The sequence below is a fragment of the Acanthochromis polyacanthus genome, chromosome 23 (genome assembly GCF_021347895.1).
Source record: "Acanthochromis polyacanthus isolate Apoly-LR-REF ecotype Palm Island chromosome 23, KAUST_Apoly_ChrSc, whole genome shotgun sequence".
Classification (NCBI taxonomy): Eukaryota; Metazoa; Chordata; class Actinopteri; family Pomacentridae; genus Acanthochromis; species Acanthochromis polyacanthus.
Window position 1 is genome coordinate 4,920,649 of NC_067135.1, and position 26,298 is coordinate 4,946,946.

At 41.0% G+C, this 26,298-nt stretch overlaps 1 protein-coding gene across 1 annotated transcript in view; it reads right to left on the reverse strand.

Annotated features, from left to right (window-relative positions):
- nrxn2b (neurexin 2b) overlaps window positions 1-26,298 on the reverse strand; it is a 704,661-nt gene that overhangs the window by 611,095 nt on the left and 67,268 nt on the right. Inside the window, 1 exon segment of the mRNA XM_051943965.1 lies at window positions 1,802-3,170. Coding sequence (XP_051799925.1) covers window positions 1,802-2,513 — 712 coding nt within the window. The 5' untranslated portion in view covers window positions 2,514-3,170.

Consider the following 26,298-nt stretch of genomic DNA (forward strand, 5'->3'; position numbering starts at 1 on the left):
GCAGTATCTGCTTCCAGCAACCACACAGCAATCTGACACAGAGTACTGAGACAGAAAGGAAGAAAAGGCTCGAAGAATTAAAGGAACTGTGAAATATGAGAGAGAGACGGGAGGAAACAGACAGACAGACCTATATGGCTGTCCAGCAGTGACATTTGCTGCGCTATAGGGCCTCTAAACAGCAACAGCTCATCCTCAAGAAATCAAGGGCTGTGCTTTTGTTCGGCTTCTTTAGAGAGCAAAAGCAAAACAATACAGTGCTTTTTAGCTGTTTAAGACGGTTCTAAACTTTCTACATCAAAATAATTCAAAGGCTTTGATCTAAATCATGGCCGCGTGCTGATTTTATTCTTATTACTTCGGATCTATCAAAAGCAACGCTCCGACAAAAAATTGAACAAAATATTTTGTTTGAGTCGATTTCTTTTTCGTTCTGTCAAAGCTTATCTGTGAGTGCCACAAAAATGCAAGACTTCAAACAATTGGCACATAACTGCTGGCAAAATGGTTATCTACCTTTTGAACATTCTGTAATTACAAGTCATTTCATCACACAGGACAAGGTAGGAACTACTGAGTCTATTGATTATTCTCAAAGTCGCAATGCAATATTAATAAGCCATGGTGATAATGTAGGATGAAGGGCTTTTCCCCCTGTTTTTCCCCCCTATTACAAATGATCAAGACAGATGGAGCAATTTCTGATGGCTGCATAGGGAATGAGAGAATTCACAAGCTAGGTGTGGAGATGCAGACAGGATGAAAGAAAGACGTGGGGAGATAAGTGCAGGAGGAGGAGAGGTACGAGTGGGAAGTGCTGACAGCGGCTAAAGGTGAAAGAGAGATAAGTGGAGTAAGGGAGTAAACTCGGGAGAGACGGAGTGGAGGAGGGGAGGTGAAGAGAGGTAGAAAGCCCCGATAGCCTTGAGAAGAGAGGGTAGGGCGCGAGCGAACAAAAATGCTGCAGGACGAAGAGAAACAGAGATGGATGAATGTGAAGGAGAAGGAAAAACCACAGATATGGAAATGGGATGTGTCAGTGAAGGAGGGAGCCAGAGGTTTAAAACAGAACAGAGTTTGACATGAGCTGACAGCACAGGAGCACATCCCAAGAGCAAATGAAGGCAAGAGCAGGGTGTGCGCCAAAGACAATAGGCATGGAAAGTAAGAAAGAAGACAGAGGGAAAGAACGAAAAATGGAGGAACTTCACACAGAAAAAGTGAAGGAAAGAATGCCAGCTGAAAAACGAGTCTACAATGTGTGATCTTGCATATGAAATATTCAATAGCTGTGATGTTAAATATTGTTTTCAAAGAAATCCCAGCCACATTAAAAGAAGCACCTGCGCAATGTTTAAAACTTCTGTATGACTCATACAATTCCTAAAAAAAGTGTTGTTCAACAATTCAATTTCTCAAGTCAAGAAACTTTTCCGTTTTCAGAAAGCCTCTCAACCTCCCTGGATCAGCACTTCTTTTTAAAACACTACCAGAACACAGACCTCCTACTGCCTCACCAGAGAAATGAGTCTCTCTGACCTTTCTGCAAGAGACGTAAAAAACTGTATGCACATCAGAAATGTATAACTCACAATACTCTGTACAAAGTATTACAACACCGACACCTCATAGGACTAAATCGCTACAAAGCGACAAGAACAGCAAACGAAATGGTATTATATTTTTGACTACAAGTTGCCATGTTAAGGCACAGCATGCCTTGCCATTCCCTAGCACAGCACAGCACAGCAACAATGCAATAACAACAGGATTGATAAGGTAGAGTATGACAGATTCTTACCTTCCTTGCAGTACTTCCCCTTGAAACGAGTGTGGGTGCAGTCACAGTGAACTTCTCCATACTGAATAGAGCAAAACCCTCCATTGAAGCATGGGTTTTGTTTGGTGCAGAGATACTCCAAGTCACTCTGAATGCCCTGGCTGTTTAACAAGGTCGGAGGCATCTCCCCCACCTTCAGATTGGAGATCAGGCCCTGGAAGGGTGGCTCATATTTCACTGTGCTGGACGTCAGGGCAGAGAGACGTACGTCAGGCGGGATCCCGCCCACAAACAGGTCACTGACCACCGCCATTTCCTTCCTCTTCGACTTGACCTCAGCCACTTTTGTCTCCCCATCCACCATTAGCAGGGTCTCACGAAAGTTGCGGGTGAGCAACACCATGTGCCAACGGTCATCATTCACCCGTGTTTCCATGTGCAAAGTGGCTGGCTCGGCACAGTGGATGGCAAACCGCAACTGGAGGCGCCCTCCGGCAATCAACAACTCCAAGAAGTCACAGTTCCCACCATCGTCCAGGTAGAGTACCAAGGCTTTGCTGATGTTGGTCTTAAGACTGAAGCTCAGCTCACCCACTGATCCAGCTTCCCACCGGCCGTAGCGTGCCCACTGGCCGGGTGCCCCGCCGAATTCCAGCATCTCCACTGTAGTAAGCAGGCTAAAGAGGGCCAGAGGCCACAGGGGCCAACACATGAATCTTAACCCCCTTGTCATGCTCAAAGTTCCCAAGTTTCCCTTCTGTACTTGATGCCTTAAAAGTAATGAATCACAAAGTTAAGGCCTAGCTTCACTGGGAATAACAGATTTCAAAAGTAAACAAGACTTATTATATACCACTAAACTGGTATATGAAGCTCAATGGGTAAATAATCCTCACAGTAGCCCTACTTCAATTTTCCCAAGCAATATGCAGTTTCTCCTTTTCTCTCTGAAGCTCTAATTCTTGTCCTTATCCAGACTCTCTCCTTCGTCTCTCCATCAGTTGGTGCCTCTGGGACTGAGGAATAGCAGGAGAGTAAAAGAGGGGGAATATGATAATTTCAACACAGCCGTTTCTTCAAAAGGCTCTTGGTCTATCCTGGACCAAAAATAGAATGTTCGTCTCTAGAATCCAGATCTCGATGCAGTTTCCAGGAATTTGAGCTGCCGCCAAAACCTTGGGGGAAGATTGTGATCTTTCTTTAAGAGGAGTGCAAGTCGAAGAAAAGAGTGAGGGAGCTGTCGAGTAGACGGGTATCAGAGCTTGCTGGTGTCTGCTGGAGCATGCGATGCATTCATCATTTCAGCATGAGCCCCGTCTACTCCTTAAACTTATGGAAAACAAAGATTTATGCAGGTATGGGATCCATGATTCTGGTGGCAGGTGGCGATCTGGAAGAAAACACACAAAAAATTGTAAATTACATGCAAACTTTATCCAGTGCTTTTAATCGCCACTGTACAGAATAAACGTAAAAACGTGACCCATTCCACAGAAAGTTAATCAGCAATTACTGTGATAGCCTTGGCAGACTTTTTTCACCGTATTTAATTTCTTTTATCTTTCATCTGCTTTGCCTGGAGTTTGCTTTCGCCTGCAGTTTTAGACACCATGTACTATATATATATATATATATATATATATATATATATATATATATATATATATATATATAAACTCCCTACTCTCTTCAGTTGAAAGCTGACACTTCAAAAAAAAAAAAGTTTGTTGAGAGCCCAGGAATAAATAAGCATTTTGAGTTTTGCATGGCTTCAAACATCCCAAAAGGGCCTGAGCTAAATGAATGTCTTCATTCATCATGTTACTCTCGGTCAAGTCAAGCAGTATGCTGAACTTTAACGTAACAGTTTCATATTCAGCGAAGACAGCAGTCATCCATGCCTACATTTAGACAAAAATGGTGTACATTTCATAAATGACATCCATTCTCTGTGGCGCACACACTATGGACATGCATACACAAACACACACATCACTAAATCAAATGTGATTGAGAGTGGAGAGCTGCAGAGTCAATAGCTGTCTGAATAGCTGGTATTGACCCTTGGGCTTGACCTAATCCCCTGCCATTAATTCTTGAGTGAGATTTAATTTCCATCAGACAGTCTACAATTAAAGCTAGGCTCACCCCTGCTCATGCTCCCTTGTGCTATCCTGCTTGGCTTCAAAGTGACAACACTGATGACGCTGGCATAGAGTACAAGCAAGGGAGGGAAGGAGAGAGAGAAAGCGAGAGAGGCTGCATAATCATGATCTCAGAGGGGCAAAGCTTAACATCGATGGAGAAAGATTAGGGAGGACAGAGGGGACAGATAGCTGTGAGAAGCAGAAGAGGGAGGAAAACAAATAATACGGAGGCCATTTTTCTTCGGGTTATGTTCATATTCGTATGCAAGAGAATTCCACGGTGCCTTCAGATTCTTGTGAGGTTGTATTTTTAGCACTGGAAGCACAGAACACCTAATACTTGATATTTGAGCATTTTAGGTTGGTAGAAAATTTGCTTAGGCGTGGGAATTGCATCATTTAAAAGAAAAATACAAATAAAGTAACAGACAAAGCAGTTGAAAACAAACCAACACACACAGACAGACATTTTCCTGCAGCCTGTCCCTACTGTTAAACATTTCAAATATGAACACACTTGTGACAGCGTCATAGAAAATAATATTTAAAGTAGGGTGGGTGAAGTTTATTCGTTAAAAAATAATGTCAGTGCTGCTCTATTGTGTTATTTGTGATGTACGATTAGAAGCAGTGAATGCATACGTAGATTTCTGAACCACACTACAGTCCGGCTGGTGGCAGTAATGCACCTTTAACATTGCTCTCCGTCATAAAATCAAGAAGACGACGAAAGCAGCAAATGATGGATCAATCTCCAGCAAAGCAACAAACGTGTCCGACATACGACTTAATTTATGAGTCGCCCTCGACAACAGTTGTCAATTGATTACACAAGCTGTTGGAAACGAGAAAAGGGCAGCGGATGAGTTGGAAATCTGTGCAGCAGCTTACTGGACATCACCGCTGTCCTTGGGGTTACAGCTGATTATATCAATGAAAAGTAGAAAACACATTTACCATCATGAAAACAGAGGACAGCAACATACCGAGGCCGTGGAGACAACGAAAATAAAGCAAGCAACATATTTTGTACAATATAAAATGCTCAAATTTGAACAGGCTAAAAAATTAAATCTTTGATTAATTGTGGTTCACTACGCAGAGTTAAGCAATAAATCTCAATTAAATGCTGTAATCATTTGATTTTAGGTAATTTATATTTGCAACAACAGTGTGAAAATGCAGCCGTTTACCACTTGATCCTGTGGGGGTAGCTGATCCAACCATCCCGACTATTCCAACACAATCAAATATGCTTAACATATGGCATGTGTTTTATCATTGGCTATGGGAAAGTGTTTAACAGCTCAACTTATAATCCTGCAGTCTCAAAAACCAGATCACAGCATCTCTCTCTGTGGCCTTGGATTTCAGCTCGCGCAAAACAAAACAAAAATAATGGACCCTAGCAGGTAGGTTTTCTTTTACGTTTTGAAATTTCTCTATTATCTACCTTCCTAAACTTCAAGCTGAGATGTGGTGATCTGCTGTCTGTGTTGACTGCACGGCTTCCTGACATAAAATGTTTGCGTTTCTGACAACACAAGGACGGCTGAAGTCCTATGTGTTCTCCTTCATGATTTCTACTTCTCACATGACGTCATGTGCTCACACGGAACTACAATTACAAGATGATTTGTTGTTAAATACGAGACACAGTCAAACAAAATGTCTGTGGCAAGCACAGCATGCCCCATCAGGTTGCTGTATTCATTTGCACACACACTTCTGCTAACGCTTCAGCATGCTAGTGTAAATTAACAGGTGAAATTCAAGTGATTGATACCGGTGACTATAAAAGGCAATGCATCATGTTAGTAGATGCAAGTGAATAAGTACATCGAGTTCCTTGGCAAAGAGACATTTTTAAAACAGCGATGTTCACTGCAAATGTCAGCCAAAAACAAGAACACCACCACATGCAGTCACTGGACAGAATCTCACCTTTACTCACAAGTATATGAAGACTAGTATGGCCTTAATCAGATAGTCATTCAGTCAACTGAATACAAATTAATCAGTACACAAATGCATATACATATATACAATACAAAGTATACAGGCAGCAATGTGATAAAATGCACCTAAAGATACTGTGATCATGACATTGTTTTATCATGTTTGTATTATACTTTTGGAGTCAAAATTGCATTTTGTGGGGAAATTAAAAGCTTGCACAACCTTTAATTAAGATTGTTTTGGGGGGCACATGTTCCTTTATTACAGAGAATTAGTGGCAGGCAGGAAGTACGGGGGAAAACAGAGGGGGAATGACATGCATTAAGAATCTGGTCGGCTGGGAATCGGACCAGGAGCTCACAGCTGATGGCATTTGCACCTATGTGGCATGCGCTCTCACCACTCAGCCATTAGGCTACCCAATTAACCATTCTTTTACCAAACAGATGTGAGCTGAAATGTTCCCCTCCACAAACTGAATATCCCCTAGTTATTTCTGTCTGGTGGGGGGAGTTCTACCAAGCAGCATTCCCTGCCCTTTTCACACTTGGGTGTTTATAAAGGTTGGCACGTTGAATTTCAGTGCATCCTCCATGCATTCTGTTGCTAGTTATTGGGGGATATTGGTGGGCTCGCCTGATGGTACTATTAAATCCCAAGGACGCAGAGGAAACATAACAAGCCTCCAGAGATAACTAGAGCCCCGAGGACTGCATTGTGTGTAGTTGTGATTGATTCTAGTTGCATGTGCAGCTGTCTGCATCCAGCAACACAACTGTCCTTGTGTGACAATGGAGTGTTCATCTGGACTCTGTGTACCCAACACAAATTTGTGCGTGTCTATATTTATGCCTGCATTTGGGATTATGTGTTTTTCTTTTGGTCACAGTTAGTGTCCACTGTGTCTCCTCTACAGCATTTGGCTGCAGAGCCGTTTCGCCAATGACAACCCAGCTTCGGTCAGTTTTAATCCAAAAATAATGTTTGCCATCTTTTTTTTAATAAACCAACTGCTTGCATGATATCCATCTGCCTGAAGAAAAACAACAGCTCTCTTCCTCACAGTTGTTGGCTAAGCTGCAACAGAGATGGGTCACTTGACTGAAGGAGCAATCTGTACCCAGTCTCATACACCCTGCCTCGACTTCGTGCCCAAGTGAAGCTCTGCTACCCTCAGGATAACTGCATGGTCATGTGAGCCACCACCGACCCATTTCCTCTCACATCATCCCAAAGGGAATGCTGGCACAATCTTGACAGAAACTCTGCTCCAACTCTTTAAGAGTCTTTGGCTACATTCACACTGCAGTGGAAACTGACCCATTTATTATTTTTATTCCCTCACTTGAGACAAAGATTGGATGTTTTACAATCAGTGACAACAACAGAACATCATCCTCCTTTATTTTTTTTTCAATTCTGTGGCACAAATATTGTCCGCTCTCATTTACCTGAATGCTTCGATTAAAAATAGCATCCAATAACTACCATTAGAATAAGGTAAATAATTAGTTGGATTCAACTGTCATGATGTTCTTATCTGCAGCATAAGCTAGTCTTAACAGAGACCCAAATAAAACAGTAATGCAAAGAAGTCAGGCTAACTTAGTATTTGAAGAAATATGTATTAAAGCTGAAAAGGCACAGACAGGGACTAAAATATGCTGTAAACTGAAGCTGGTGTGGTTGTTTTCACGATGTATGCTTCTCTTTAAAACAACTGTTACCTACAGCAATATTGCACATTGTTCACTTCCTGCAATATTTGGTCAGCAATCTAAAACTGGGGGAAGTGGTCTTTTGTATGACTGCACGGTATTATTCACTGTAATAAATGTATTTATGTAAATAAATGTATCTGCTTGCACGTGTGCTGTTCGGTGAGTTTCAGGGTATTTGTTCTCTGCATTTTTTTTGTTGTGGAAGAATGAGCTTTGGTGTGTGCACACATTTACAGTATGCCTCGGAATAAATATGTGTGTTTTCGTGTTTAATCTATCTCTTGCAGAGCTCCGCCTTGGCCCCAGGTCTTCAGATTCCCCACAGACCAGACTACATCTGTTATGTGGAGCTGTGCCAGACTTTCATCTTCCTTCTTCTGCAAACATCCGGCTCACAGACAACCCGGTGAAGTCTGGTTTGAATACTTCACTGCCCATCAATGCCACACAGAGTTCACTGTTATGCATTTTTATTTTTTTTCCCTTATTTTTATTTTACTCCTAAGGGGTTGACATTATTTATAATTGTAAATATGACAATGACACACTTCTCAAGAGCCATAAAAACGAGTGAAGCGTATAGAATATTTACATAGTACAGCAATCTAGGCAAAGGATAATAGAGGTGTAGCTCACACAAATATGTACAAGTGCAAATAGATTTTCTATGCGCTAATACACATATGCATTACACACACAGCTTTCACATGCAAGCAAGTACACACACACACACACACACACACACACACACACACACACACATGTTTGTACTTCTATCTTAGTGAGGACATCCATAGGCGTAATGCATTTCCTAGAGCCTTACCCTAACCTTAACCATCACAACTGATCGCCTAACCCTAATCCTTACCCTAACCCTAACCAAACCTCAATTCATACCTGTTCTCTAAAAACAAGTCTTCACCCTCAAACATGGCTGTTTCAAAGTGAGGACCAGCCAAAATGTCCTCACTTTGTAAAAATGTCCTCACTTTGATAGTTAAATGCAGAAAATGGTTCTCACAATGTAGCAAGTACAAGAACACACACACACACACACACACACACACACACACACACACACACACACACACACACACACACACACACACACACACACACACACACACACACACACACACACACACACACACACACACACACACACACCATATCGTAGACAGGCGGTCTCCATTAATCCTGGCCTGTGAGAAGCTCAGCAGTGTACCATCCGTCAGCATGAAGCTGCTGCTGCCACTGCTGTGCTCTAATTAACCACAGAGGCCCGCTGAGCCACTTTTAATATTCCTGGTCAAGATGGAAAACAAGGATTTAAAATAAGAAGTGATAGGAGAAGGAATAGCAAAGAAGCATGGGAAGAGAAGGAAGGCTGGTGCAAAGACAGAGAGCACATCCTCTGCCAAGGCCAGAGCCATATTTTCCATTGTTAAGGAAGCAATCTAGATCTGTGACAAAATTAATGGGTTCTTCTATAGCATGCACTTAATCTCTCTGTCAAGTTCTAAATGTTCAGGTTAGAAAAATAAATACATAAATAAATAACAAATGCATGAATCCACCCCTTGATTAGGATTTATGCCAAAGCTTCATGCACATGCTTTACCTCTCTATCAAGTTTCATGAGATTTTGTTTTGAAGTTTTTGTGCAATCCTGCAGACAGACAAGCCACAGTGAAAACATACTTCTGCCTTAGCTCTTGCCTTGGGGGATGAATTAAGGATAAATGGATACAATGGGGAGAGGTAGAATACATAAAAGCAATCATCAGTCTGAAAGTCAGACATTTTGAAGGAAGCTTTAAGTAACACCTCGAAGTGTTTCAGTGGCAATTCTTACTAATACCAGGGAGACAATATGAAAGAGTGAAAGTTTTCCTTTCTTTGGCCAAACTATTCCCTATGTGTCCTGAGGTAAAGCTCGCTTATGAGAAAAACGTTACTAGCAAATTACTAGAAGATTATTCGCCAAGTATAATTTTACTATTTAAAATGAAATGGCTAATTACAGATTGATAATTTAAAAAGAAAACATTTAAAATATTTTGAGTTGAGATCTTGTTGAAACTCTGTTTAATTTCTGCACAATGTGGCAGTATATCGTATGTACTAAAAAGCCAGAGTTCTGACTGACAGCTCTGGAATGTAGCTCCAGGATTAAGAGACAGATCGATGACTCAGGGATTGAGGGAAGGACGAATTAAAAAGACTAAGAATAATGTAAGAAGAAAAAAGAAAAAAAAAGAACAAACCTACATTTCAAACAGAAAAAAAAGATAAAGAGCACCTTAAAGCCAGGGGAAAAAATAAGGATCAGTAATGCGACAGCACAGCTACACAACACAGTCCTTCAGTCGTGTGGGCTTTGTGAGCAAACACAAACGAGAGCGGACCTTTATTCGACATCCGATTACTGCCTTTGATCAGCCTCGTCAGCTGTAAGCCGCTAGTGACTAGCTCTGGCTGTTAGTGCTAACTGCATTTAGCCCTGATGAGAAGATGGCAATGAAACAGATCAAGGGCTTTAGCCTTGCCGTTAGCTCAGTAACAGCCAGATTAATAATGACTTTAGCGGGGCTCCTTGTTGCTCCTTTGAGCTGCGATGCCTTGACAGGTGAATCATGGGGAGCAAATGCATTTGCTCTGCGAGCTGAAATGTTGTGAGGGTGAAAAGCAACACCAGTGAGAGAGTGAGTAGAAAAGAGAAATAATTAAAGACAAGTACACGTAATGACATACAGCTTGTTCCATGACGAGCTTTAGACTTTGATTGTGCAGTAAAAGGCAACCCAGAGTTGGGTGGGTTTGCTCAACACAGTTTACCAAATTTACACAATTTTTCAAACTGTGAAAACAGAAAGAATAGTCTTTTTTCCCCACTTTTTGAAGGTCCTTGAATTACTTATACTTATAAGGCATTTCTTTGGGGGGGAAAAAAAATCCTCAAATCTGAGCTTAAAATCATGATATTTAATCAAAATCATTTTACTTCCATTTTGCATTTATAAAAAAATACAACGTGCAATAACTAGATTTTGCAATAAATAAATAAATGTATAGATAAAACCCACACTCAGTGCAATCCAGAGGCCATTAGTGACCACCAATCACATGACAAATTTTCAGAGACTGAACTGCAGTCTGTGTTTACAGAGAGAAGATATGAAACAAGCATGGAAACAAATTAAAAATGTAACTATAATATATTTATTGTATGTAGAGAAAGTATTGGTAACACCTGCGAGCCCTTGAAAAGTTCTTGAAGAATTATAACTGCATTGTACTGCACAAAGGCATTTTTGAGTTCTCATCTCGCAGCTGTTCTGCTACTTCCATAAAAGCGTAAGACTTGCAGCAAAAAACGAGCCTACAACGAGAAAAAAAAAAAAGTGCGACTGCTTGGAGTTCAGTGAATAACCTTGGCTATCAATAAGAAAGGAATTTTTCAGGGAAAGACTGTGTAGGACAGTTTTTTCCAACTACTATGGTGGGTCAGATATCAACTAAAGACATAATTTCCTCAGTGGAGGAAAAAAGACGCATCAACGACACCAGTGGCAACAGAGGCCTTCAGTTTTAGACTCTAGTTTTAGCGAGTTACTCAAAGGCATCATTACACCTCTAATCAAGCCAACAAGATGGCCAAACAAAGGGAGAGAGCAGAAGGGAGGGGAGGGAGGGAGAGAGGGTAAGTATGAGGCACATAAATTAACAAAAAAAACCGACATCACTTGAGAAACTCAGTCTGCAATTCTACTTGAAATGCAATTGCACTGACATGCACTCACACACGCATCATTCTCCACACTGTGGTGCCATTAGATCTTCATGCCTTCTGCCAGATTCATCATATGAAAGAGTTTTTGCATATGTACTGTAAAATTATCATATGGCTGAGTGCTCATCCAGGCCCTTAATACCTTTTTGCTTGCCCTTCCATCCTCTTTCTTCCCTGTGTGACACTAACCTCCTCATAATGCCTTTCATCCCCCATCATGTCCCACCCTCCCAGTCTCAGTTTATCCAGCCATCCATCCCCGTTACACTGTGGCTCCACCCATTTCCAACCTTTCAGTTGTGTAAGAGCTTGCAGACTTCAGGTGTGGCCTGGACTGAACGAGTAAATCCAAAAGAATCTGACTTAAATGCATTTGTAACTAGAATGAATTGGCAGTTTGTTTGTGCCCCGGGTTATGCTCTGTCAGGTTATCACTCTTGCATGTGTTAGATAGTGTGTACCATCAGAGCATAGAGGGTGAAAATGTTGTTGTTTTTTTACATATATGTATCTGGAGGGGCATAAACTATATATGTGTGTTGGGAACATTTGCTAATTTTCCAACAGCAATCGTCGCCAAAAGTAATGCATTTGTTAGTATAATCACAGCCAACTCAGCCCATTTACATTATGTTTACAGTTTACACATTTAGATATCTCTGAGTGCTGTTTTCTTCTCTAAGTTGCCCTGAGTAAGGTGCTGAAGCCCTACCTGTTCACTTGATATAAGTGGGTTTGCATGTGTGAAATGTAAAATGTTTGCTTGGGGCATGTGAGAATATGAGTGAATAATTTTGTGTGTGTGTGTGTGCCCAGCAGCAGGCGTGTGGCTGTCTTAGTGCCTGGAGATGTTTTGGTAGGAAGTGCAAGGCTCACTGGCCAGGCCTCAAGACTCTCCTGTTCCAATTAACCAGCCCAGCAGCCTGCAGCTCTACTGGCCTTATCTGGGAGAAAAGAGGGAAAGAGCGAGACTGGCGAGCATGGAGTGAGACAGGACATAGGAAAGACAGAGAGGGTTGGAAGGCAACATAAAGAAAGTAATGCTTGAGAGGAGGAGAGACCGAATAAAGGGAGAACTAACTATACAGTCATGCCTGCTTGCTCACACATACACACTTTCATTTTGCACCATTCTTGATCTTCCTATCATTAGATAGGGGAGAAGAAAAAAAACAAAGACCTGCAAATGCCTCACTGTCGGGAACAGTTCAAAACTGACAAGGTATTGTGTGTGTGTGTGTGTGTGTTTCAGTCAGAAAACATTACACGGTCAATATTGTCAACAGGTCATTTTAATAGTCATTGTCAACAAGATGATGGGAAAAAGACACTGCTTGAGTAGCAGTGGTATGCTGAGCCTCGTACTGGCCAAAAGAGAACTTTGTGAAATGTCAAAGCTCATACCCAGGTAGCTCAACTAGTGACCCATAAACGGGCTACAGTCCCATCACAGCGGCCTGGGTTCAATTCCAGCTCATGGCCCTCTGCTGCAGGTCTTCCCCCAATTCTTCTCCCCTAAGTTCCTCTCTGCCTCTCAACTTAACCTGTCAAATAAAGTCCAAACATGGCCAAAAAACAACTCATACAAAAGGATATATTATATTACACTTCAAAGCAGAAACAGAAGTGAGATCTTTTTGAAAGGGAAGACACCTGATCTTAATATTTGCCAATTACGACTTTTAAAGCCTTTATTGAATGGATTATTTTCGTGCAGTCGCTTAAGTATTCAGGATTATATAAAAAAAATACTGTAGGCAAGCCAGGAACGTAAACAAAGATGTTTAAATATCCCCTCTATGCCTGGAAAATGGGATGAAAATGGAATATGTGTTTGCGTGTGTGTAAATAAGTTGAATAAAGAAATTTTAATTAGAACAGTGTGTGTCATCTAAGATAAGAGATGCATCTATCCACATCATTCACACTTTTTCCTGCCATGGCTGGGATTCTTGTGGGCTCCTCTGGTGGTTACACATACTCTTTTTTTGTGACTCAGTGTTAGTCTTTTTTTACACATAAACCTGAAGTGTGTTTGCATTTCAAAGGCATGATTATACTACTAACATCACGTCTACAAAACTGCAAAAACAATAAAAGGGGCCCATTAGCAACTATACATGGTGGCTGCCATCCCATCTTTTCTGCTTGTTAATTGGGGCAATGACGGGCACCATTAGAGACCGTCTCAGGTTCCTCAGTGGTCAGTGACAAGTACCATTCCAGCAGCAGCATTTAAGACGCTAAACACTTAAAAAGTTACTGTCATTTGTTCAATCAGCAATTAAAATCAAAGAGGATGAACTGAGGGAATAAAAATTGCAGGATTGTGCGACTATACTGGGTAATGGTAGGTAAATGATATTGGTCAAGAAAAATGTCAAATTTTTGAAAAGCAGTCTTTGAAACACACACAGACAAACAGTGGGATTTATAGTCTACTTTTACACATGTTGCTATCTGTTACCGTTTGCTTTGTAAAACTGAGGTACAAAAGCCACCACCTTGCCAAATAATGCATTCCTTAAGCCCAGAGCAAGTGCTGGATTTATGAATATAATATTAAATTTCATCTATTATTGGGGGTATCTGTGCGTGTGTGTGTGTGTGTGTGTGTGTGTGTGTGTGTGTGTGTGTGTGTGTGCTGAAGGCAGGAGGGGGGGTCCTATAATTCACCAATGAATTATGGATGAATCCGACAGGAAAAATGAGAGGGACAGCAGATAGAAAGAGTGAGAGCCAGAGAGGGAGGGACACTTGGGCACACGTAACAATTCAGAGAGAATTGGCTGTGGTAAATGACAGTCGATTACCATCTTAAATATACTGTCAAAAAGCAATTTGCTTCGCTCATGCCACAGGCCTGATATTTGCACCTTATTAGGAAGTCTGCCCTATATTTTAAGAAGCCAACCTCCCGACCTCCCTAAGTTCCCATGTACCCATAAGCCACCTGTCTAACAGAGGACATTTGAGTGAAACAGGAATGGTCAGAGCTACGGATAGACAGCTACAGTATGAAACAATCCTGTAATGTAATCACAATTAAAACGTGATAGTTTTTGTCGTCATCATTAGGGCTGGACCCGAATATCCGAATATTCATTCGCTACGGCGGTATCCGGATATTAATTTTGGTATCCGAATATTCGCCCACCGTGGGACGTTACCGGGCGGCAAGAATATGCAGCGTTACTGTCTTCCCTCCCCCTTCGGCCCACATCGGCTCATCTCGTGGTGTGATCACATAAACATCTACACATATGTCTATGACATATACACATATGTGTATGTGATCACCCCTTCCCCCCTCCAGACGAAAATATTCGGAGCTCGTCTCTTCCCTTCGCCTTCGGAATTCTTCAGTTTAACGGAAGACAAAACGAAGGCAAAATTTGGAGACGGGAGACAAGAGACCTCAACCCCCCACCCCCCAACAATCGGACGTAACTTTATGTGGCGGAACGAATATTCGGATATTCGTCTTTAATAGGGCCCGAGTATTCGGAGGCCAGAAACCACTATTCAGGTCAGCCCAAGTCATCATTATAATGGAATTTGGGCTAAATAGGCATAATGTCATATAATTCATAGAATAGTGAGGAAATAATGAATTTTAATCAGTTTTGTTGGTTAAGATCCTCACGGCTATCTGCATCCATCATAAAAAGAAACATTCCCAACACATTATACTTGCATTTATTTCCAACTTCTTTTGTGCTTATTGGCTTGTAGACCTCATAGCAAGTACACTCAGCAGGTGGAAGACACAGATTATGAAAGGATATCACTGCAACTGCAGATTTGTAAATTAAACTGATGTTTCAATATTCCAGCTGAGGTTGATGGTCGTATTGTCACAAACAAATCAGAGAAATTAAAAAAAACAGGAGTACACCGGAGACCTAGGGACCGACAAAAGCAATAACTGGGGTCTGGATATTCTGCTCAACGTTTCAGTTTAGCAATTTCCACCGATGTTAGGATGCCAATATGATTACTAAGTGTCAAGGCCCACTGATATCTGCAGCAGGTGAGCAATGCGTTTAATTTCACAGACCTTGTAGTCCCACTCAGCTCATTATTGGCCTCTCAATTCACTCAGTGCACTTCCTATGGTGGCATATTGATCTAAGCAACATGGCTGAAAGCTGTATCTTCCAAAACGCCTCTCGCCAAGCTCCTCGCATGTGCAGTCTTTAGTATCAGGTCTGTCTCTATCCGGCTCTCCTTTCTCTTTTGAGGACCTGTGAAGGAAGTAACTAAGAATAACTGATGAAAAATGCAACTGACGCCACACTGAAAACATTGATTCAGGTCTCCTTTAGTTCAGCTCTAAATCTGAAGGAGAGGGAACATGCACAGTCGTGCAGTGCCGCTTTGTGACTCAGAACAAAAAAAGTGGCAAAAATTTGGTTTGAAAAGATACGAGGTGACACACAGCTTTGTGCGTGCACATACATGGGGGTATACATGGGGAGCTGGGAAAAAAGGGTCCAGAATATGCATGTATTTGTAAGTCTCTGGGCAGAAGTAGGTTAGGCAGAAGAGAGCGGAGAGGAGACACGGGCTTGATGAGGGGAGGGGAGGCAGTTGAGAATAAAGTTGAGAATAAAGGATCAGATTATGTAAGCTGATGCTCACTCCCTCGCTGGAAAAAAGCCCACAAAATGGAGGGAGGTATTTTTTTGAGCATCCAACCTGAACTCGCAAGACAAACTGCATCCTCCTCCCAACTGCCTCAGTGGGGATATTACAGACAGGATAAATTATGACCCCAGGAATAAAATAATATTACACAGGCTGCCTCTGAGGCCAATTGAAACCACTCGGTGCCTGAGGATTTACTACTGAAACCAAGTGGAAAAGCTAAAAGACAGTGGTTCAGCTGATCAATACAAACGCACCGACTATGACCTTGCAAAATTTGACCATATAGGAGAATGTGTGAATCTCTCAGGTGACTTTGTTTGGTAATGTAAGTTGCTGATGATCCCATTATTTTGGGATGAAGTCAATATGCTCACCTATTGATTTGGCATCATAATAGAGGCTGGATTTCATTTTGTACAATGTGTTGACAATGAACACTTCATGACATTCATATTAACTAAAGCGTTTCCTCTTTTCTCTCACAATACCAAATGCAAAGTCATACACATCATTTCAGCATCTAGAATGCAGCATTTTCCTTGAATAAATGCAGCTAAAGAAAATGTTAAAATAAACAAAACTGAAAAATAGATTTTGCATTTAAATATAAAATAAATGTAAAACAATGGGAAACAGACAAGCTTTATCCTTCAGTAAGGCTTATTAACTACTGTTTTCATTAAATACATAAGGCTATAGAAAAGGACACCAGAGAAACAATGCCCCAAGTTAAAAGGATCATGCACATAAAGGTTTATACATCTTTGTAAGCAAGTTTCCTTTGGTGTATGTATAAACCACAGAGCCACCTGTTACGGGTAAACAGTAACCACCTCTTACATATGACTGAGAGAAGTAAAGTCAGTACACACCATGCTCATGCACCAGCACCAATCTGATTATGATGCAGCAGGGGTTAGAAATTGGATAATGATGCTGTACATATATAGAAAAAAAAAAAAAACAACTGTGTGCTCCCACTAAGAACCTACTGTAGTAATAATGTGTTTGAAATGTGGCCGGAAGAATCTAGTTTCTGTGAAAACGGTGCCTGAGTCACTTGGCATTTTCTTTGCACATACATGCACACATACAAGTGGTTATGTTTGAAAAATCTGTTTTCATAATTCCAATCCAACCTTAAAGCTGCTGTCCGGAGTTTGAATCGCAGCGTCTCCCAAAACACTGTTGGTCCCTCCCTCCCTCTGATTTCGCCCCTTTATTTGTGCACGCGCGGAGTACATGAGAGGAGTGCCCGGAGTGCTGCAGCATCTCGCCTGTTTTGCTGTTTTCCCCTCTTCTACATTTAGTACATTTAGTAAATAATAAAGGAATTACGTTAGAATGCTGTATTGAGTCTAACTTGTCCTAATACCAAAATAACATGAATCTGCTAGGACGAACGAGTAAAGTTTGAATATGTGATTACACTCGTGTATCCCTCTCGATGACGTTGTTTATCAAACTTAGTGCATTTACGCGTGTATATGTGTTACATTGTTTATTTATTTATTTCTATCTAGAGTTCAGAATTGCATGACTCCTCTGACGAAGAGTATGTCCCAGACGCCCCAACATCTTCCTCCAGAGGTCGGGCATCTAAACGAAGCCGTCAGCCGGGCTATGGAGGCCGTGGTCGGGGAGCGACGCGAGCACCCCGAGCCAAAAAACGTCCTGCAGTCTCTTGGCCTGACAAGCCGTGGGATTGGTAACTTTTCTGGAAGTTGCTGAGCCCTGATGCTCTCTCCTCCACAAGCAAAACAAATGTGCGCGCGGTTGCGTAGTGTGTAGCTCGCCCACCTCTGCATGGGCTTGCTTGCTGTGCGCGTAACCGTTGATTGACAGCATGACAAAGCTGAAGCTCGAACTTGATTGGTCGGCAGCAACCGGCGCTTTTTGGAATAACATGGGGGTCTATGAGAGGAAGGCGGAGCTCAGGAATAAATTTTCATATCGCGTTATACTAACTTTATATTATAGTATCGAACTAGACTAACACATTTAAGCTTTGTTAAAAAATGATACATAAATTGAAAACAAACGGAAACTCCGGACAGCAGCTTTAACCCACTTTTAGGAACTTTAACCACCAATACTTTTCTACTTTTGCAGTAGTTTTCCTGTCATCAAGTTAAGTAGTGAGTCAAAATCCCATGTTTGCATCTTTCTTCTATAACCCTGAGATAAAATGTCACTGTCAGACAGAGTTTGGGGAGGTTTTTGGTGAATGTGCCTGGTTAATCTAGAGTGCATTTTTATAAAATTGTTGTATGTGGAGAAAAAAGACAAAAATAGAAAACAATGAGAAAGTTAAGATTGGAGAGCAAAGTCTGAATCTGCAGCAGCTATAGTTACGTACGTGTGCTGCCGACTCAAGCAGGTGAGCTATCGGAGCACTCTTATCTGATTTTGATGTGTATGATTAACTGGCAACCTGCGTAGCTCACAGCCTCCAATGCACCTTCTGCTGCAATACAGTGCCCTCAGTTCACTCTTTGACTGTGAAACATCCTATCATGTATCATTCATCACACTCCGCCTGCTATTTCTTTATCCATCTTTCTAAATAAACTCCCACCCCCTGTATCCTGTCATGTTCCTGTCAGGCCACCTACTGTGTTTACCTTCCTAAACTCCGGCTAACCATTGCTAAGTCCCAACAACAACAGTGGAAGAAAGGCAAGGAGCCAACTGGGGCACCAGTGAACTGAAACAAGCTCTCCCTTTCATCCTCTACCATTACCAGGAGAATAAAGAAAATATGGGAAGGGAGGGAGACAGAAAGGTGGGAGTAAACAAAGAGAAAGCAAGTGAGACTAAAGCAGTTGGTAAGAGCCTGAGTGTGGTGAGGGGACAAAAAAAGCACCGTGCTATGCAGATGGGATTTGGTGAGCACAGATCTGTGGTGATGGCTTCCCAGACAGCAGTGTGGACATGTGTGAAGCATGAGGCAAGGTCAGGATGACGTTAAGCAGAGAGTCATACATTGGGAATGGCAACAATAACCCAGTTTGAAGAACAGGCGCCGATGACAATGGGAGTATAGAGAAGAAGAAAGGGAAGACATCTGGGGAGAGCAACAAGTACAAGTATATAGGGAGCTCTCAGTTCCACAATAAGCATTAGTGCAAAGTGGGCTTTGGACAGAGCTAGGGGGGCCGTCTATTGAATGAAAATGGGAATGTTTATGTCTGACCATGTGTACATTTCGTACCATTCATGCTGCAACAAAGTGGTACACTGCTACTGTATATGTATGTAGCATATTATGTAACCAGGTGTGGGGACTTGGCCGTGAGCCTGGGAGCACTTGCATGCGTTGAAAAAACATGCTGGCGTATTGAGGCACACAATGTGGAGCATTGTGACGAGGAATGCAGGAGATAATGGAGAAACCCCGAACCGTGTTGGGAGCAGGAAGGTAAGAGGAACAGAGCGGGGAGAGAACATCCAATTCAATTTTGAAACGGTGCCGGCTCAGAGTACAAACACAAAGGCTTCATTACAGGCAGATCCCTGTTGAAGGCTGGAGCTAATTCACCGTCTTCAAGCACAAGGAGAGAAAACAGCTGGGAGGGAAGGCCGGGGTGGGGATGAAGGGAGCAACAAGGTGAACGGCAAGGCGAAGAGTTGAGGTGACAACAGGAAGGGAGAAAAAGGAGAGAATCGAGGAAAGACCCAGCAGCAGTTATTCTGCTCTGAAGGAGAAAGAGTGTTCAGTACCAGCAGTGCCACTAAGAGCATACTAATGCTCTATTAGAATGGAGCACTGGGCAGGAGAGTAATGACTTCCATTATGTGTCCCCACACACGTGAGAACCAGAGGCATGTTATTGCATTCATAAATCTGGTTACACATTAAGTGATCAACATTATAAATAAATGACTGGCTGCCCAACGTACGGATGGGACTGAAATAGACTTGTATGTTGACAAACGCAAATTAAGATTCCTGGATATTAAAGTTCAGATTTTCTTGTGATTGTGTCAGAGATGTGCTGTATCACCCGTCTTTACAGGTTTACATTTAAAGTTGGATTTTATCCTTTTTTCTCTTTACCTTCTATTTTAGTTTAAAAAAAAAAAAAAGGTTAGGACTCACGTTTAAAATGTTTATGCTCTTGTATCATGTTTATTGATTTTAATATTTCTTTGATATAAAAATTCCTCTCTAAAACAAAACCATCCAGATTTTATTGAAGGACCACTGTATTAGGCTTCATTAGTGTAACTGGCAACTAAGTGTTACTTTCTTTCATTAGTGTCTATGATGACAACAAAATGACAACAATTTTGTGATGACCAAAGCAGATGCATTTACTTTCTTTAAGCGATTCTCACTTTCTCAAACAACAATGCTAAGCGCCTTATTGATGAATCCATTGATTTACTCACACAAGAGACTGTCAGCTGAGATCCAAAGGACTTCCGTAACAGTGCTATCAGTTTCATGAGTCACCGACTACCTGCAGCGGACAACATGTCTGTGTGAAAGCAAACGAGAACAGTCTCTTGCTAATGGTGGAAGGTCATAGATGGTAACCTTCTCCCCTCTTTCCATTCCCTCCCGCCCTGATTCAGGCCATGAAGCCCCGAAGCACAACTACACTGCAGAGGTGTCTGCCATTTACACACATGCATATCTACACACACACACACACACACAGCATGACAAGCACCAGGGGCAAGCAGAACACTGAGGTTTGTGGTCCCAGGTGTAAAGCCTCTCGGCTGGGTGTAAATCAAGCTGTGGCCAGTGGACAGGAAGCTGATGGAAATAGAACACAAAGACAGAGAGAGGCAGCGAGAGGGTAACAGACAGAGACGGACAGAGACAGACAGAGAATAGTGTCAGAGCAGATTAAAAATTCATGGCTTTGCACTAGCTGACGTAACAATGAGTGCCTTCATTCGTCGCCTGTCACCTCTGGGAACTCGTGGGACAGAATGGAGCATGGAGACAAGTTAAGCCAAAAGGAGAGGGTGTACCAGCAGCTCACAGTAGGGAGCAACGAAAGAGAGGAGAAGTGCAGGTGACCTATGATTCATTGAAGGGCGTGAAAGAGGGCTGATAGGGATTAACATGAGACTGAATTACATGTGGTGGAGATGGCACAATCTAAAATGGATCAATTGAGACCAGGCCATCAGGATGTGACACGCAGCTCATGAAAAGCACCATTAAGGAACACGGCCTTTGCAAATCACCACTTTCACACTCACAACGACTCGACTAAACACTTTGCACTTAAGCAGAATATGAGCTACATGACAGCGGAGCAAATGTCGCCTTCTGCAATGCTCGAATGGTATCAGCACAATCAGCACATCAAAAGAAATAAGAAAAAGGGATGACAGGTGACAACAACCCTCTGGGACCTTTTTCTCTGTGACCCTGACAAAAAGAAAGAAGCAAAACAAGAAAGTTGTGTGTAGAAGGCCAATGAATCACACAAGTGCTTACTAACAGATTCCTAACTGCATCTGAAGAAGAGCTGAGGTCACAGAGGTAAATAACCTGCAGAAACGCAAGTACATGACATGCATATGTGCAGATGTGTCAGTGTGCATGTGTTTGGAAAGACGCAATGATCTAGCACGGCTGTGATGCGATAATAAATCAGGGTGCAATGGTACATAAACTCAGCAAAAAATATGTCAATAACGCACCAGTTTAGGAATCTGACTTGTAGGTAGTGGGCCACTGTTATTGAGCAGCACTCCGTAGCCCTTTCAGTCATAAGCACAACTGCTGGTTCAGTTACAAGTGCAGGTTACATTTGCTTGCAAAGGGCAATCAAAACACTTAAAATCATATGTGAAGGCACACTGTTGTGGGGCTCTAGCACCTACACTCTGATCACATGCTTAAATCTGTAAAATATCTCTGTAGCAAATATGTTAGCATGTCTGAAGCAATAATCATTCTGATAGCATTAGTTATTGCTTTGACATGGTTCAGTTTTGCATGGAGAGGCTGTTAGTTTGCTGTCAGTTGAAAAACGTGCTTTTCCTTCCTTCCATTCCTGTCTTGCTTTGCTAATTGAAACATCCAGGTGATGTTGATGCTGTAAACAGTTTAGCATGTTTGATGGATTTCCACATACATACCCAACTTCATCTGATCTTGCTTGCATGGCTAACCCTACTAGCATGCATACTGTAACTGACCCACAGGCACTGCCAAAACGTTCCAGGTGGAACTGACACTCTGAAATTCCTCTTCTGGGAGTGTAATTGTGTAGATAAATAGACCATTTCTCAAAGCAATTGTTTGGATCAGAGGGCTGGCTGAACCGGGGAAATTTCATACTGATCCAAATGCCACAGAGTGAACAAATACACAGATGCAAACCTAATGACGACGGGAATAATGACACACAGTAGGCTTCCACACATGCACAGTTTTTATGCCACATTCCCATATGACTATGGCTGATCTGCACACTCATGTGAAAGACATACCACTTGGGTTTACATAATCCAGTTTGTCTGAGCCGGTGTTTCAACTGTTACGTCTTTAGTTTTACAACTTCATGCTGTCCTCCTTCAATGACAGTCACACTTTTGGTAGCATTTCAAGTGGTAATGACAATTGATATTTTCAATTTTTTAATAAGTCATTGCAGTTTCTGCCCGACAAACCACAATGGCGTCTTCCCAAAATTGTTTTGCACTATCAAGGAAAAATCCCAAGCAATGGCTGGTTAAAGACATTGAAATGTGACGGGTTGCAGTTTCTCTTGGTGTTGCGTGATGTTACATTTCTGAACAGTGAATATACATTTATGCTGGACCTCAGGTTTCTGGATGTATATTTCCATTGTCTGATACGCCAGTGTTTAACAGACCAAACAAGTACGAAGGAGTCACGTTTCTGTCCTATACTTCAATATTTGTACATTCAATAATTACTGGTTAGTTGCATTTACTATACATCAAGTAAAAAACATTAGAACTACCGTCTCAGTCACTGACAACTACAATCAAACATTAGCAGGACTCATTTAAAAATATGTCAAACTGTGAAGAACTTTACTTCCTCTAAAGTTTGCATTCAGGCAGTTTATTTACCCAAATAGCTTAAACTTCTACAAAGTTCCACAATTATGGTGTCCTTCTCTACTACCTAAAGCTGACCAACATTAAACTTCTTCAAAAAAAACCACTGGAAGATAATATTTACTATACTTAGATGCTAAAGTATTTAGGTAATTCAAATGCCCAACATGTATTTTATATAAAATGTATTTGTCAGCCCTCCATCAGACTCCGACAAGTGAATCAACAATTGGGATTAACTTAACATTTAAAACTAAGATTGAATATCAGATTCCTCTGGGATTTTTAAAATTAAATAATATAGACAATGATGCCAAAGAGCAGGTTGTGTACCTGCCCATACATTCTTGTGATTGTGTGTAGGCAGTGCATTAATTGTCCATTGTGCATCCAGCAAGGATTAAGGTTGATAGATCTTTACAACCACAAGAAAAACTAATATCAAAGATATTGAAAAACACTCACACAAACCAGTTTGACTTGCTGAAAATCACACGAAATATATAAGCAACCTCGCTGTCTCAAGGCTCCCTTTTAAAGTGTGAATGAAAGATGGCCTTTTATAATCTAACAGTGTAGAGATAAATACATTGCTGGCTTTGTTGTGAGATTAGGTGTTCCCTTCAACATAAAAACAACAGATCTTTAGATATCAACATATTAAAGAAATATGTCAACATCTAAACCCATCATTTATGTATAGATAGTGCACTACCATTCTTTATTCTGAGTTTTTCCTCTCACTTTCAAACAATGGTGCAGCAGAGAACTCCTTCATCTTCCATTGCCTCTAATGACCTGAGGTGTCTTGCATAGCCAATCAAGCATGACTCCAGTAATGGGGTCCAATGACACCAGTAGGACACCGAGGCATTACAATGTGCCATCAGTGGTTAAGTTAAAAGGAGTGGACAACCAGCTTAACACAATCAGTGTCTGTTCTTTTAGCTGCAAAAGAACAAATGTCACAGTCATACATTAGATGGAAATGAAGACCCAAATGGACATTTGCTTCATCTGTGATTGGGTAAGAGGGAAGTTACAATTGGGCACCAAGCACAATGTCACAGCTAATCTGATAAAGGTCTAATCTCCACTTTACGTGATCGAGATCACTTAAGTGGTTCTTTTTATGATAAGTGAAGGTGTAGAAAGCGTCTCACCTCTTGTATTGTTAGAGGGCAAAATCTTGAAAATAAATATTGAAGAAATTAGCAGGAGTCTAGACTGCAAGCAAAAGTGTTCCAGTTAAAATTTCAAGTGGTCACATTCTGCTAGTGCATGACAATCATTAAGCTGAATTTGTGTCACTAATCGGCAGAGGCAGAAGGTCAAACATTTTGGCTGCTACTATGACTGTCTGGTGGTTCTTTTTTTTTTCTTTAGAAGATAACCTTATGTGACAATAGCCCAAAGCACGTGTTTTCTGCAGCTCAGAAATGTTACCTGACTTGGAAGTGGGAAGTAGAAACACAGAATTCCTGCCAATAAAATTTGTGTTTTAGGCTAGTAATGCCCTGTAAGCTGGAAAATATAGACAAATGCAGGTTACCAGCTGTGGGAGAAGAGCAGAGGTATTCTTAGCCAGAATGGCTCCATTTCCCAGCTGCATTGTAAAGGCTGCCTGTTCCGTATATTCTGGTTTAGGCAAGGTAAGAAGAGTTCTGCCTTCAAGAAGTTTATCTACTCCCTCCCACTCAAATTCATTGTGTTTTTTCATTATTGTTACTTTCTGGCACACACAATCACTCCTCACACTCTATGGATGTATATTTGTTTGTCAGCCCTATCTTAACCTTGGGGAGAGTCAGAGCACCGAAACTGGCAAAGAAATTTCACATTAAGAAATGCACTTGAAAACCAATTTGAAGACCTAAACGCAGGAAGACACAGACAAATCAAACATTTGTCAGCAGAGCTTTTCTGCTTGAAGATGTGCAGTTTTAAATTGCTTCACAAAATTCTTCCTTAATTCATTGTTAATTCATTATGCAAAGTAATGATATAAATCAGGTGAGAAATAATCTTTGGTAAACTACGTAATCATCAGCACGCAATCTGAATTCCATTATTTCTTAAGAATCTAATTAAAACTACTCCTCTGTATATTAACTTATAAAGCTAAGTTCTGCAATACTTTGCAAATTTTCCCAAATTATGCTGTCAAATCTATCCAGGTTATCTTTGTAATACAGGAAATACATTTGCTGCTGTTTGAATAATAAACATTTGCATTTCTGAGTTATACAGTGCCAATGAAACGTTTTTACTCTTTGGAAATTGTTCCCTTTAATTGCTTTTAAACATTAAGCCATGAGCTATTAGATTTGGCTTTTTTGACATCAAGTTAACAATAACAAATATATCCGTTTGGGTCAAAAGTGAAAACATGTTTACACTGCAATGTAAATTAATGAAAATTATAAAATGTAAAAGTGTCTGCATAAATATTGCCCCCTTTAAAATGATTTGTCTAATTCAATGCAGGTGCAGAAACTGGTGCTGGAATTTACATAACTAGTAAAATGGAGATCATATGAATGCAGTTAATATGTTGCAAGTGAATGTAACAAAAACGTCTGTATCTGTAAGGTCTAGTTACTGACGATGGCTATAACTAGACCACGGAGACGAAGGAACACTCCAAGCAACTCTGTGAACATGATTTTTGTAAAGCATAAGTCCAGGGATGCATACTAAAAATTTTTGTAAGCCATTTGATATTTGAGTACATTTAAAATCTATACAATGAAATTGAAGGAATATGGCACATGTGCAAATTTGCCGAGAACACAACGTCCTTAAAAACAAAGTGACCGTACAGAAAAAGAGACTAGTGAAGGAGAACACCTAGGATTTCTCTGAAATGATCGACCTTTCAGATTCAGGTGTCTTCATACCACAGTCTTTTGAGCAACATTCACTGCACCAATTAGGTGAGTGACAAGGGAAGCAATCATTTATTTCACATTTTTAAAATTATTTGACATTACTTTGTGGAAATGTGCTTTCACTTTGACATGAAAGAGTTTTGTCTGCTTGTTTTTTTTTGGAGGGGGGGATTCATGTAAAATTGCATCATTAAATAGCCCATGATTCATTGTTAAAAAGCAATAAAAAGGGAAATTGTAGTATAAAAGTAAAGAGGGGTCATATCTCATACTGGCATTATAAATGTATTCA